Source organism: Pteropus medius, unplaced genomic scaffold (genome assembly GCF_902729225.1).
Source record: "Pteropus medius unplaced genomic scaffold, Ma_sr-lr_union100, whole genome shotgun sequence".
NCBI lineage: Eukaryota > Metazoa > Chordata > Mammalia > Chiroptera > Pteropodidae > Pteropus > Pteropus medius.
Window position 1 is genome coordinate 152,815 of NW_024344253.1, and position 13,408 is coordinate 166,222.

A 13,408-nucleotide genomic window follows, 5' to 3' on the forward strand; every position below is an offset into this window, starting at 1 on the left:
ATGCAATGAATATTATGGTGGAGTGGGGGGATACTTAGCCTCTATGATGACAATTATATCCCTGCCACCAGAGAAGGCTTCACGGAGAAGGTGGCATTTGAGTTAAGCTTTGAATAGTAGGTAGAATTTCATCCGTGAGTGTGTATTTCTGGCAGTGGGTTGGGAAAGTTTCAGGATTTTGGAAATCTGAGTAGTCTGGTTTGCCTGGAACACAAGACAAGGGACACAAGGTGCCAGGAGAGAGTTGGGAAGGTAAGTAGGCATGGGATTGTCGGGGGCTCCTAATAACGGGGGAGTGTTTAGATGGCACCGTGAGTGGCGTCTCCTGGAGCTGAGCGAGGGCCTGGGCAGGACCTGCGTTGTGAGTGTGCCGCCTGTGCAGACACACAGAAGCTCTGCAGCCATGCTCAGCAGGGCCCCACCCTTGGCTATGTGCTCAGCTGTCACTGCCTTAACAATCTTCAGACTTGAGTAAGGGGCTTCGTATTGCATTTTGCGATGGGCTCTGCACATTATGTAGCCCAGCCTAGATCTGGGAACCTCTGTCAAAGCACATGCCATTTTGTCTTGCAACTATTTGGATCTGTCTCTTGCAAAAGAAAACATCGTGGATGAGAAGGACTTTATATTCCCAAGGCCCGTCACGGGGCCTGGCACACAGGAGCCTATTCAGTACTTCCGGGGTGACTGAGAGCCAGGGCTCAGCATCAGGGTGAGCAGCCTGGGGGTAGCCTGCTGGAGGGGTTGGAGGGGAGGAACAGGCGCAGCCGCTTCCTGCAGGGCCCTTCACGCCTCGCTGCTGGCTGCCCCATGGCTCTGAGCTGACACTGCTCTTGTTTGGTCACCTTTGGGTGGACTGAAAGTTGTGTCCCCTGAGCTCCGATGGATCTAGTACCCAACTGGGCTGTTCAGGGCCACTCCAGTCTGCATCCTTGCAGTAACTGTGTTGAGAATGATTCAGCATCCCAAGCTCAGGGGCTTGCTCTCCCCCAGGTCCCTCTCATACAGTCACCTTCCTCTCACGCCTGCCAGGTTTCTTGGGACTCGAAGCATCTTAATTTGGGTGTGGATTGGACGGTTTTCGGCCTCCTGCTGTTACAGTTCCTTTGACTGGAGGGAAAAAAAGGAGATGTGCAAAATACACACTGTACACACACACACACACACACACACACACACACACAAATTACATTCTAGATTACATGAACTTGTTTTTTAAAAAAATTTAGTCCATAAAAGTGATTTTGTTCAGTTACATTCTGCAAATTGGTACAGGCCATCCTGACTTCTTTGGTTGGGGTTAAGGTCCAGCTAGCTCTTTCCGTGCTGGCCCCGACTTCAGGACTGTAACCACTATAGCTCAGCACATGTTGGGGGGAGCGATGTCACTCTCCTAAGTGATCTCACCTGTTGATAGGACTCCATGTTTTATTTTCTAGCATTTGAAAAACTCATTTCTTTTACAAAAGTCCGGTGCTTTGACAGGACACAGTAGCTTTGTTGATGATGCTGTGTGTCTTTACCTGTCATTCTTCTGTTTTAGGATTCCCTGTCCTTTATGTACCAGGCTTTGGAAAGGAATATCCGGATGATATTTACAGGCAGCTCTCAGCGGCCACTGAAGCACGTATCCAGCCCTTTAGCATCTTACTTCTTGTCACTTCCCTATGCGAGGCTTGGCTGGTAGGAATGAGTTCATCCAATTCTTGCACATTATTATCAGTGTTAATTTCATTCTGTCATTCAACAAATGTATCAAATGGCACCTGTTAGCATCTTATTTTCCAATCAATTCACTATCAACAAAGACATTAACTTAGTGGTCATTGTAAAGATAAAACCCTACCCTTAAAAATTTGTCAAAATGTGTTTAAAACAGGAGCTTTCACTTTACTAAATAATCACAACAATGACATATTAACTTATAGAATATTTGTCAAGCTTCAGTGTTCTTGAGCTATATTGTTACAAATTTTGGGGAAATCGAATAGCATGAGAAGAATAAAAGCAGATAGTTATATGTTGATTGGAATATTGTAGCTTCATATGGCAAGAGCCTAGTACACTATGGTGACTTTATAGAGGATGTTAGAGAATCCTCTGAATTTAAAAATCAACCTACACTGAGCCCAAAGATGGAAAAGTAACTATTTTCTGGAGGTTTTGGTGAAACCTCTTTTTTAAACTACACTTCTTATAGTGAAATGACATTGCATTTCCCTCGGGACAATTACTGACAGCCCTTCCTCTTTGGGTCACTCATATGTCAGCTCTGGCACAGGGAGTGGGAGGTGAATGCTGTCTTTCTGGCCATTCACTTGTGGACAGTGGCTCTTCTTGGCTGCCTTCCTGAAATATTTTTAAAAAGGCTCCCTGCTGGGCTGACAGTTATGTTGTGGGGTGTGGGGCAGCTAGGTAGAGGTCCTTGTAGGGCATCACTGGCCAGTGTCCTGCCTCAGGAATGCAGAGACCAGCAGCGTCTCCAAGGCATGGGTGGCTGGCCCCTTCACCAGGCATCACACCTTCTAAAATCCACCCTTCTCTTATTCCCTTGTTCTGCCCTGTGTTCTTCATGTGGCCAATAGGAGCTAGAATAAGTAAAGGACTTTTGGTCTTTCCAGGCCACCAGAGGCATTTGAACCTTTGACTCAGTTTGTCCATCTCTGTGTCTGGTAGGTCATGAAATCTTGTTTACAAACATCCACTACATATGTTGGCCATTGAATTTTTTTCCTAGTACAAAGCACCCTCTACAGCTGTGGTAGAAATGAAAAGGTAACTTAACACAGCTGATCTTTGGTCAGGTGACACACTGAAATGAGCTGAGCTGATCAAAAAGCAGACTGTGCTACTGGCTGGACGGTTTTAGAGGAGGAGCCTGCCATTGTGCTTTTCTGCTCTGGGTTTTACATGTAGGATGTGATGCTCTGAGAGGATGCTTTTCATCTGCTCAGGGTACATAGTCCAGAGATGCTCAGAGGACTTGATTTGTCCAGTTTTTATTATTATTATTATTATTATTATTATTATTATTATTATTATTATAGAACAAGACTGTGAATCACACACACAGTATCACTTCAGAGTAAATATTCCGTGGAAGGATGGAAAATCAGTGAGAGGAAGTTAAAGTGCTAGATTCCAGAAAGAGAAGCAAGTAGACAGTCTTACCCATAGTTCTCAGCAGACACTGCAGTGGGTTCTCTCTTTGTCCCTATAGGGCAATGACCTCGGCTGACCTCAACCAGGATGGGCATGGTGACCTGGTGGTGGGTGCCCCAGGCTACAGCCGCCCTGGCCACATCCACGTGGGGCGTGTGTACCTCATCTACGGGAACGAACTGGGCTTGCCCCCCATCGACCTGGACCTAGACAAGGAGGCCCACGGGGTCCTCGAGGGCTTCCAGGTAAGGTGCTCATCACCTCATGTTTTACTCAGTAAGCCAGTGCTCTCATTTTGCGGCAAATTCTCCAGGATGAATAACCAACAACAAGAACGATGAAAGTAACAGCCGGTGGCCTACACTGTGTAGCACTTTTCATTGAAAACATATTCATTTATCTCATTCTATCATTAGCTTTTAGTCTAACACCTTCCGAAAACACATACTATTTAGAACTGCTTTCAGAAGCCGATCAGGATGTGATTTTTTGATAAAACCTACTTTTTAAAATATATATATCAATGTTTTGTAAGAATTTTAGATTCACGGAAAAGTTGAAAAGACAGTACAGAGTTCCCACACCCTCTTTACTTACTTTCCCCTGTTCACGTTTAACATAATTGTGATATACTTGTCAAAATTAAGAGATTGACGTCAGTACATTACTATTAACTCAACTCCAGACTTCGTGCAGATTTCATTGCTCTGTTTTAAGTGGTTATTCATCACCGGGAAAACTGCACAATGATTGTACAAATGTCCCATGTGGAGTCCACACTAGGGTCCTAGAGGGGTTTCCTCAGGGCTGTCCCTGGCATTCGCCTTACGGAGCAGTAGCAGGGGCAGAGCCAGCTCTACTGAGAGTCACAGGCGAGTGTGGGCTTTTGGGGCACTGTGTGCTTTGAACATCGAGCATCAGGGGAAGGAACCCTGAATTTGGGTCAGAGCGTGGTTCTTGTGCCAGACAGGCCATTAAACCTTTCACTGTGGTGTTAATTCCGTGAAGACAAAATAAGATGGCATGCCTGAACATACTTTAAAAAATGACAAGTACAATGGTTTTGATTTAGTTTACGCTCTCATGGAAGGAGCCCCTAATCCAAGAGATGTGAATAAATTGACTGGCGGGTGAGGTCACACAGTCCAGAGGGATGGCATTCTCTGGAACCTTGTGATGCCTATGAGAAAGTTCCACAATAAATATAGCCATCTCTGTTCTTCACAAAGCCATTCCCCTGTCGGATTGTTGTGTGAAGTGTGATCCTTTGGGCTCCTACAGACAGGAAATAAGAGGCAGCTGCTTCCGGGGATAAACTCTCCCAAAGACACATGGGGCAAGGAAGGAGGTGGCTCCATGCCCTCTTCCCCAGTGACCTTTGTGAACTCAGCAGATTAAAGCATGGGTGAGGGACCCTCTGGAGTCCTGCACTCTAGCCCTGGTCTGCAGTTAACCTTCCGGTGTCCTTGTCTATAAAATGGAGGATCAGGATGACTGTCCCAAGCGCTTATCTGCTTTAAAACTGTTTCTCTAGGAATGACTGGTTAACCCGCAGCAGCGCTTGAGGGTGCACTGGTGATGGTGAAATGAAGCTGTCCTCTGTTGGGAGGGTCCCTGCTTGTTGGTCCCCACCCTGCCCCAAGGTGCTTTGTGTCCCGAGCAGCCCCTTCTTGTTTATCCAGTTCCTGCCTTGCAGAAAGGAGCCTGTTCCTAATAGCCATTGCAGATGGGCGGAGAGAGATTATGTAATATGTAATACACATGGGGCGTGTGTGTCACGTGGCAGACTCTGCCTTGTTATGTAAGTTCTGAAAGAAGAGCACAGCCTATGAGTCTAGGCTGATTCTAGACCGCAGGGGAAGATCTAGAGAATTCATCTTGGAAGAAAATTGTCCTTGAATGAACTCAGTTTTCCATCAGTAAAAGTGATGGCAATAAAACCGTAAAAGTGGGGGCAATAAAAGTACCTGTCTTAGTACCTATACTGTGCTTAGAGCGGTGTCTCCAGCAGTGTTACCCAACAGTACTTTCAGGAGCGATGGGAATGTTCTGTAGCTCTGCCACCCAGTGTGGGAGCCAGTATGCGCACTGGCTTTGGAGTATTTGCAATGTGGCCAGTGCAGCCGAAGAGCTGAACTTTTAATTTGTTCAATGTTAATTAAGTTTAAATATAATGGCCACATTTAGCTAGTGGCCACCACATGGGACAGTGTGGTTCTAAAACATCCTCCTGTTTGCTGCTGTTATGGATTATTATATTGGATACTTTCCAGGAGCAGTTCGGTCTTAATATGGGGCTTAGCGCATGCCAAGCCATTTTCTAAAAACCTAAAACATACCGACCCTTTCCTTTCCGGCACCCTGTCTTCCCTTCAAGGCTGTCGGACAAGCCAAATGTCTCGCCAGGCCAGAGCTACCCAGCTGGCGCTGCGGACGTGTCATAGGTTGCTGCACTTTTGTTTCTCAGCCCTCGGGTGACGATGGCCGGGGGGCTGTCAGCTGCCAGAGTGTCAGCAGTGCTCTCTGAAGCTGTGGCTTAGCCCGGGGGAAACAACCTGTGCCTTTTCAGCCCTCAGGCCGCTTTGGCTCGGCCGTGGCCGTGCTGGACTTCAACAAGGACGGCGTGCCAGACTTGGCCGTGGGAGCTCCCTCGGTGGGCTCGAAGCAGCTCACCTATAAGGTAAGGTGACTGCTGGGTGCGGGGGTGGGAGGGTACGAGGGAGGACCTGCCGAGGGCGCTGGTGCTGGACAGAGCCTCTGGGGAGAGCAGACAACCAGATGTGCCTGGGCAGGGACTTTGGGCGTAGGTGGCCTTGGGCTCCCCATTCGGGTCCTTAATGTGACCCTAGTTGCCTGGCAGTACCCATTCCTGCCTCCCTAGCCTCAGTCTGGCTAATGGTTTCCCATTTCCAGCAAGTGCTCGCCGCCAAAGCTTTCCTCCCATGATGCTGAATTATAGCAAAGGTGACAAAAATTCCAGCCAATGCATCACATTCTGTCACCCCAGTAAAGGTGACTTTCCTGGATCTTTCTTATTAGGCACAAACCTATCTGTTTCCTTTTTCCTACTGAGAGCAGAGATCCTGGGTCCCAGCCCACGAGCTCTTCCCATGTGTGCTTGTACCAGAGCCAGGTAGAAGCAGCTGGCACAGGAGTGACAGGAGGTCAGAGGCCCCACGTTACCTGCTGCGGGCTCACCTCTGCCCCTCCCTCCTCACTGTTTCTCAACACTTGAACCATTTGTCATTTGACCCAGCCAGAGTGACATGTCAGTCCCTGCAGGGGATGTTGTGTAATCCCTGGGTTAGGGCACTTTGTGGTCCTAACATAGCATTGTGAGCTTGTACGTGTCGTCGCCCCTTCTAGGTTGTGGTGTCATCTGCCTGTTTGCCAGCTTTGTGGGAGGACAGAGGTTGGTCTTTTTTATCATTGCCTTCCAAGGACTTGGCTGGGGATGGAAAATAAATGCTTGCAGAATGAGTGGGGGTGGAGACAGGCAAGTCAAAGACAGGAACTGGTCCATAACACAGTGTGTGTCCCAAGGCCAACGAATGGTGCCACGAATGGTAGCTACATGGTGTGTTCATGTCCAGAGGAACAATGGGCTGAGCCAGAAACCGAGCTGGGCCTTGAACACGGGAAGTGAAGTCACCTGCAAAAACTGAGCAATTATGTGGGGCAGATCCCAAGCCAGACACTGGGGAGGCGAAGGTAAACCAATGGTTTTTGCTTTGAAACTCTAATAGTCTGATGCAAGGGACACAAACACACAAAACTGAACCACTGCAGTGCAGCCCCAACGTACAGGGCAGGCTTGTGTTCGTCACCAAGCTCCTGCTCGTGGGGAGCTCCGACGGTGACTCATTTCGTCGTTAGTCCTCTTGCTCTTGCTATTTTTAAGGGCCCTGGGTTGCACTCAGCCTTATGGCCACCCTGGGTTTGTCCTTGCCTAGGGTGCAGTGTACGTCTACTTCGGTTCCAAGAGAGGAAGCATGTCTCCTTCCCCCAACATCACCATTTCTTGCCAGGTATGTTGACCACCTTAGCAAGGTGCAGACATTAGCACGCCCCATCCTAAGTGCCTCCAGGACAGAGTCAAAAGTGGTCTCCTGGTTTCCTCCCAAGGACACATACTGTAACCTGGGCTGGGCGCTCGTGGCTGCGGACCTGAATGGAGACAGGGAGCCCGATCTGGTCATTGGCTCCCCTTTCGCACCAGGCGGAGGGAAACAGAAGGGGATCGTGGCTGCATTTTATTCTGACCCTGGCCACAGCAACAAAGGTAATACTTGCTGGGGGAAGGCGGGGGCCTTCCTTGCTCTAGTCGGTGGGACTTCTCGCATACAGGTCCTTTTTTCCTCATTCCATATGCTTTCACCTAAATTTTCTGACAGTCTCTTATTCTTACAATGTTCTGGCAAGTGACAGAAGTAGACTCACGGAATATACAAAAAAGGACCCAACTTCTGGGTCCAGAACCAAAGAGTGCCACGGGCTTATTCTCCTAGTCTCCCACTGTAAGCAGAAACGCCAAAGGCATCCCAGTGACACTCTGAAGTGTCCAAGAGGGGCTCTTTGTAAATAGCATCCTCCACTCTGTGGAAGTGAGCTCAAGATATGCACTTCATATGATATTTAAGGTCCATTTCTAATGTTGGGGTCTTAGGAACAGTGGCGGGGGCCTAGAAAGGTTCTGGCAAAAACTAAGTGGAATGAATCCATTTCTCATTAGCCTACAGAGAAAGTCCATTATTTCCACTCCAGCAGTCCTCCCACTTGAAATAAAAGGGACCGTTTGTCTCATGCAGAAAAGCTGGACGTGGAGGCGGCCGACTGGATGGTGAGAGGTGAGGCGGACTTCGCCTGGCTGGGGTACTCCCTTCACGGTGTCAGCGTGAACAACAGAACCCTGCTGTTGGTGGGGAGCCCAACCTGGAAGAATACCAGTAGGTGAGCGCTGAAATTGGGGCCCAGGGACCTCTGAGCACCAGGGGCAGGTGCCTGCTGCTGTGGGAGCCCCGTAAGTGCAGGGTTCAGAAAAGGGGGCTAAGAAATTCTAACCCTTCAAGGAAAAGCTAAGGCTCTGGGGCAAGGTTGCAAATTCTTTGAGGTTTAAAAATGAGGTAAACAGGTTAGTTTTCCAGGGCTACAGTAATGAAGGGCCACAGGTGGGCGGCTTAAGCAACAGGAATTTATTTTCTCAGTTCTGGAGGCTCAAAGTCTGAGATCAAGGTGTTAGCAGGGTTGGTTTCTTCCAAGGCCTCTCCTTGTTTTGGCCACAGCCAACTTCTCAGTGTGTCCTCACATGGCCTTTTCTCTCGGTGCCCATCCATGCTGTCTCCCCCTCTTTTTATAAGAACAAGTCAGATTGGGTCAGGGCCCACCCTAATGACCTCATTTTAACTTAATTAACCCTTTAAAGACCCTTATCTCCAAATACAGTCACATGCTGAGGGACTGGACATTGGGACTTCAATATATGAATTTTGGGGAAGGGGCGGCAGGGGGGAAATTCAGCCTGTAACAGTGGGCATCCCTGTATTTGCTGTCAGTTAGGGGCAGAATGGTGGGCGTTGTATCTGCAGAGCCTTGATATCAGCATCCACTCGGAAAGCCTCCCTGCCCCCACTCCCATGCCTAGCGTCGCAGGATGAACATGCAGGGAGGGGAATGGTGGGGGAGGGGTGGGACTGGTACCGTTGTCTTTCCTTGGACCTGAGTACCTGGCCAGCTCCTGGCCTTGTGCCCCAGTGCTAAGCCCCGTGTGTTTCATTCCAGTCTGGGCTATTTGTTCCACACTCGTGATGAGAAACAGAGCCTCGGACGGGTGTATGGCTATTTCCCGCCAAACTGCCACAGTTGGTTTACCATTTCTGGAGACAAGGTATGGCAGCCCCTCCCTCCCCAAGACAGTGGACACCATACAGTTTTCTTAGCTGTACTTAACTGATTATATTTCATAGGCAATGGGGAAACTGGGTACATCCTTGTCAAGTGGCCATGTAATGGTGAATGGGACCCAAACACAAGTGCTGCTGGTTGGCGCCCCGACTCATGGTAGGTCATGAACCATGAAATTTTGCTTCCTTTTAGTTATACAGCTCCATGACCACACTGTATGGGGGAAAGTTGAGATCTGGAGTCAGACAGACCTGAGACAAACCTGAGTTTTCATATTTCCTTTGTGTAACCTTGGGGAAGTTACTTAACCACTCTGAATGTTAATATCATCATCTGCAAAATACAGATAATAACATCCACTTCAAATCACACATGAAAGTAACTGTTTTTTAAAGCTTTTCTCCCAGTCTGAAGCTACAGAGGAGCTCAGCAAATTTTATAAATCTCCAGAAATCGGTCCACTCTGAGGGCAAATGTTAATATGCCATTTTAAAAAATCTCCCTCAAAGATTATAAAAGTAAATCACACTTATTGTAGAAATTCAAAAATACAAGGAAATATATAGAAAAATCACCCTTATCTCGTTGTTTAAAAACTTAAGCTCATACTAGATATATAATTTCGTTTTAAAATTTATATCTTGAGTGGGTTTTCATGTTATTAAATGTTCTTCTAAAACATTATTTTTTTCCATATGCACATGCCAATATTTATTAACATCATCCTGTTGCTGGAAATGTAGATTGTCTCTAATTTTTTTATTTTTGCGAATAAGGTATTATTGAACATGCCTTTCTAATTAGTTTTTTTGATGGATTCTTGGAGGTGGAACAGTTGGACTAGAGGGTCTAATCTTTTTTAAGGCTCTTATTACATGTCATCAAATTTTCAGGAAGATTTTTTTGGGGAGGTGTCAAAATTATATATTTTTTATATTATGTAACTTGTTTCAAGAATATGTTTTCGTTCAGTTTTGACACCTTATCTGTAAATGAGAATTCACTGAATGTTCATGGCAAGACATTACTCTGATTAGAGAGAATCTGTTATATTGATTAGATATTCCATATTTGTCAAAACTGAAGTCTGATATATAACATTAGTTTCAGGTATACAAAATGATTTGATATTGTAGATACTGCAAAATGATCATCACAGTAAGTCAACATCATCACCAGTTACAAAACTTTTTCTTGTAATGAAAACTTTTAAGATTTACTGTTGTAGCAACTTTAAAATATGCACTGTATTATTAAAGAGTTAATAATGCAGGATTATTAACTCTCGTCACCATGCTGTACCTTACATCTCATGACTTATTTTATAACTAAAAGTTTGTACCTTTTGACCCCCTTCACCCATTGCATCCTCCCCCAACCCCCACCTATAGCAACCACCAATCTGTTCTCTATATGTATGAATCTGGGGTTTTTGTTTTAGATTCCACATATGAGATCATATGGTATTTGTCTTTCTCTGGTTTATTTCACTTAGCATAGGCACTCAAGGTCCATTCATGTTGCAAATGGCAAGATTCCATTCGTTTTTATGGCTGAATAATATTCCACTGTTTATATATATCATATTTTGTTTATCCACTCATCCATCAATGGACACTACAGTTGTTTTCATGTCTGGGCTATTGTAAATAATGCTGCATTAACATGGGAATGCATATCTTTTCAAATTAGTGTTTGTTTTCTTCAGATGAAACCCAGAAGTGGGATCGCTGGGTCATAGGTAGCTCTATTTTTAACTTTTTTGAGACACTTCCATACTTTTTTCCATAGTTACTGCACCAATTTATTCCCACCACTGCACAAGGGTTCTCTTTTCTCCACATCCTCACCAATACTTGTTTGTTGATTAATAGCCATTCTGACAGGTGTGAGGTGCTAGCTTTTTAGTTTTGATTTGCATTTCCCTGATTAGTGATGTTGAGCATTTTTTCATGTACCTGTTGACCATCTATCTGCATATCTTCTTTGGAAAAATGTCTATTCGGAGCCTCTGTCCATTTTTAAATTGGATTGTTTGGGGGGTACTTTTGCTACTGAATTATATGAGTTCTTTATATATTTCAGATATTAACCTCTTATCAGATATGTGATTTGCAAATATCTTCTCCCATTCTATAAGTTACTTTTCAGTTTTGTTGGTTTCTTCTGCTGTGCAGAAGCTTTGTAGTCTGATATAGTCCCATTTGTTTATTTTTGCTTTTGTTGCCTTTGCTTTTTATGTCGGATCTAAAAAATCAGACCAATGTCAAGGAGCTTACCATCTATTTTCTAGTTTTATGGTTTCAGGTCTTAAGTCTTAAATCCATTTTGAGTTAATTTTTGTATATGGTGTAAGATGGTGGTCCAGTTTCATTCCTTTGCATGTGGTTGTCCAGTTTCCCCAATATACATTCTCAGCTCCTTTGCCATAAATTAATTGACCACATATGGTGGGTTATTTCCAGGCTCTCTATTCTGTTCCATTCATATAGGTATCTGTTTTATGGCAATACTATACCGTTCTGATAACTGTAGCTCAGAAATATTTCTGTTTCGTACAATATGGGAAAGAGTTGAATAATAAGCAGAAATGAGTTAGGTAATTTTTCATTACATGTTTGAGGACACAACACTGTTACAACAAAAACTTGCTGACTTAGCTTTGGAATAGTGTTTTTGTTTTCCTTTATAGAGTCTAGTGATTTCTAAACTCTTGCAACACACATTGATTTTATTTTTTTCACCACTCTTTCTACCAGAGTGCTATGAATTAGAGCGTCCCAAAATTTATTGGTTTTAGTGCAATTACTGTCTCCGTTAGTATTTTCTATTATAAAATGTAGCAAAATAGAAAAAGATAATTGTAAATTCACATGCATCGTAAGAATAAAGCCCATGTTACGTTTTATAGTTTTCCTCAAGATATCTTACAACAATATCACAAGCAGGTTATCATCACTGATGCAATCCACAAATCTTGAGATTTTTCTCATTTTTACTTGTATTTTATCCACGTAATTTGTGAGGCCCAGTACAACAGAAAAATGTGGAGACTTTTGTTTAAAAGTTACTCAGAATTTCAAGTCAGTGATGAGAGCATTAAGCCTGGCCCTGTATGACTGCCTGCACTCCTTTTGGGCAATGGCCAATCTCTCAAACCTTGGAACCAAATTAGACACTTCTACCCTCATTTCCAATCCACGTTGATGTTCTTGTGGTACCTACATTTTACCATAACTCCTGAAATGCCAGTTGCAAAAATAGGATATTTTGAAAGGCATGTCGGGATCTAATGTTGAAATTGTAAGCTGCCTGCCTCCAGCAGGTGGTTCATGTGTCATCTGGGAGATGTCACTGTTACCTTCGAAAATTCAGTGTATCTGCAGTGTCCCTTTGAGCTCACGGAAATGCTTCAATGTGCAGTCTGGAAATCACGGCTCTGCTGTAGAGATTAACCTCAATTTGAAAAAATTGGGTCTACTTCCAGGGCAACCCCCCGAGTGGCAGTTTGGGCTTCGTGTATGTCAGTCAGGCAGATGCCGCTCTCACCGTCCTGTCTGGCTCAAAAAAAATCTTTGGTTCATTGTGGCCACTATAAACAACAAGCAGTTTACTGGGGATTTTAGGGTGCTGATTAATAACAATGTACTTTCAGTATGAAAAAGATAATACTCAGTGATGGCAAGGTTAGGGTGAGATGGGCACTCATATGCTGCTGGTGAAATGTAAATTAATCTAACTTTTCTAGAATGAGGTCTGGCAGTTGGCAAGAGCCTTAAAAATATTCATTTCCTTAGATACCACATGGACCAATTCTAAGAATTTGTTCTCAGAAAGTATTCAGAACTGTGGGAAGAACATTTATCACAATATTAATTATAATAGCAAAAAATACATTTGAAGACATTTGAGAAGTAGACTCATGAATCAGTATCAGATATGCGTCTCCTGGAAACTAGATTAGAGAATGTGGCTAGACGGGCAAGTTTTCCAATCCTTGCCCCAGCTGTAACTAGGGCAACTTCCCTGAGGGAGAGTTTGGGTCCGTGTGGCAGACACACACGTCAAAGTCCAGTAGAAGCAGCAGAGAGGTGGAATCAGGCCTGAATCTAGAAGGCAGACCTGGTCATGGCCCCCGTGTGCTCCTGCATGAAGCAGAGGCAGAGTGAGAAACCACACATCCCCTCTTCCCTGTAGCAGACACAGCTCCAAGTGTTACTGTATTTTGTCACTCAAGGACTTCAGGTTCCCCGAAGCATAAGAAGGGAATAAGGATTTTCTCATTTCAACTTTTCTTGATACTTTGGGCTTTCACTCTGAATACTTACTGTACTTTATTAAAACA

At 44.8% G+C, this 13,408-nt stretch overlaps 1 protein-coding gene across 4 annotated transcripts in view; it reads left to right on the forward strand.

Annotated features, from left to right (window-relative positions):
- The window catches only part of GPLD1 (glycosylphosphatidylinositol specific phospholipase D1), a 52,132-nt gene that overhangs the window by 29,367 nt on the left and 9,357 nt on the right, over nt 1-13,408 (forward strand). For all 4 annotated transcript variants that reach the window (XM_039869512.1, XM_039869514.1, XM_039869511.1 and 1 more), the window contains exons 14-21: nt 1,544-1,683; nt 3,221-3,407; nt 5,732-5,842; nt 7,116-7,190; nt 7,288-7,444; nt 7,971-8,112; nt 8,941-9,046; nt 9,126-9,219. In XM_039869512.1, coding sequence (XP_039725446.1) covers nt 1,544-1,683; nt 3,221-3,407; nt 5,732-5,842; nt 7,116-7,190; nt 7,288-7,444; nt 7,971-8,112; nt 8,941-9,046; nt 9,126-9,219 — 1,012 coding nt within the window. The remainder of the gene's footprint in view (nt 1-1,543; nt 1,684-3,220; nt 3,408-5,731; nt 5,843-7,115; nt 7,191-7,287; nt 7,445-7,970; nt 8,113-8,940; nt 9,047-9,125; nt 9,220-13,408) is intronic.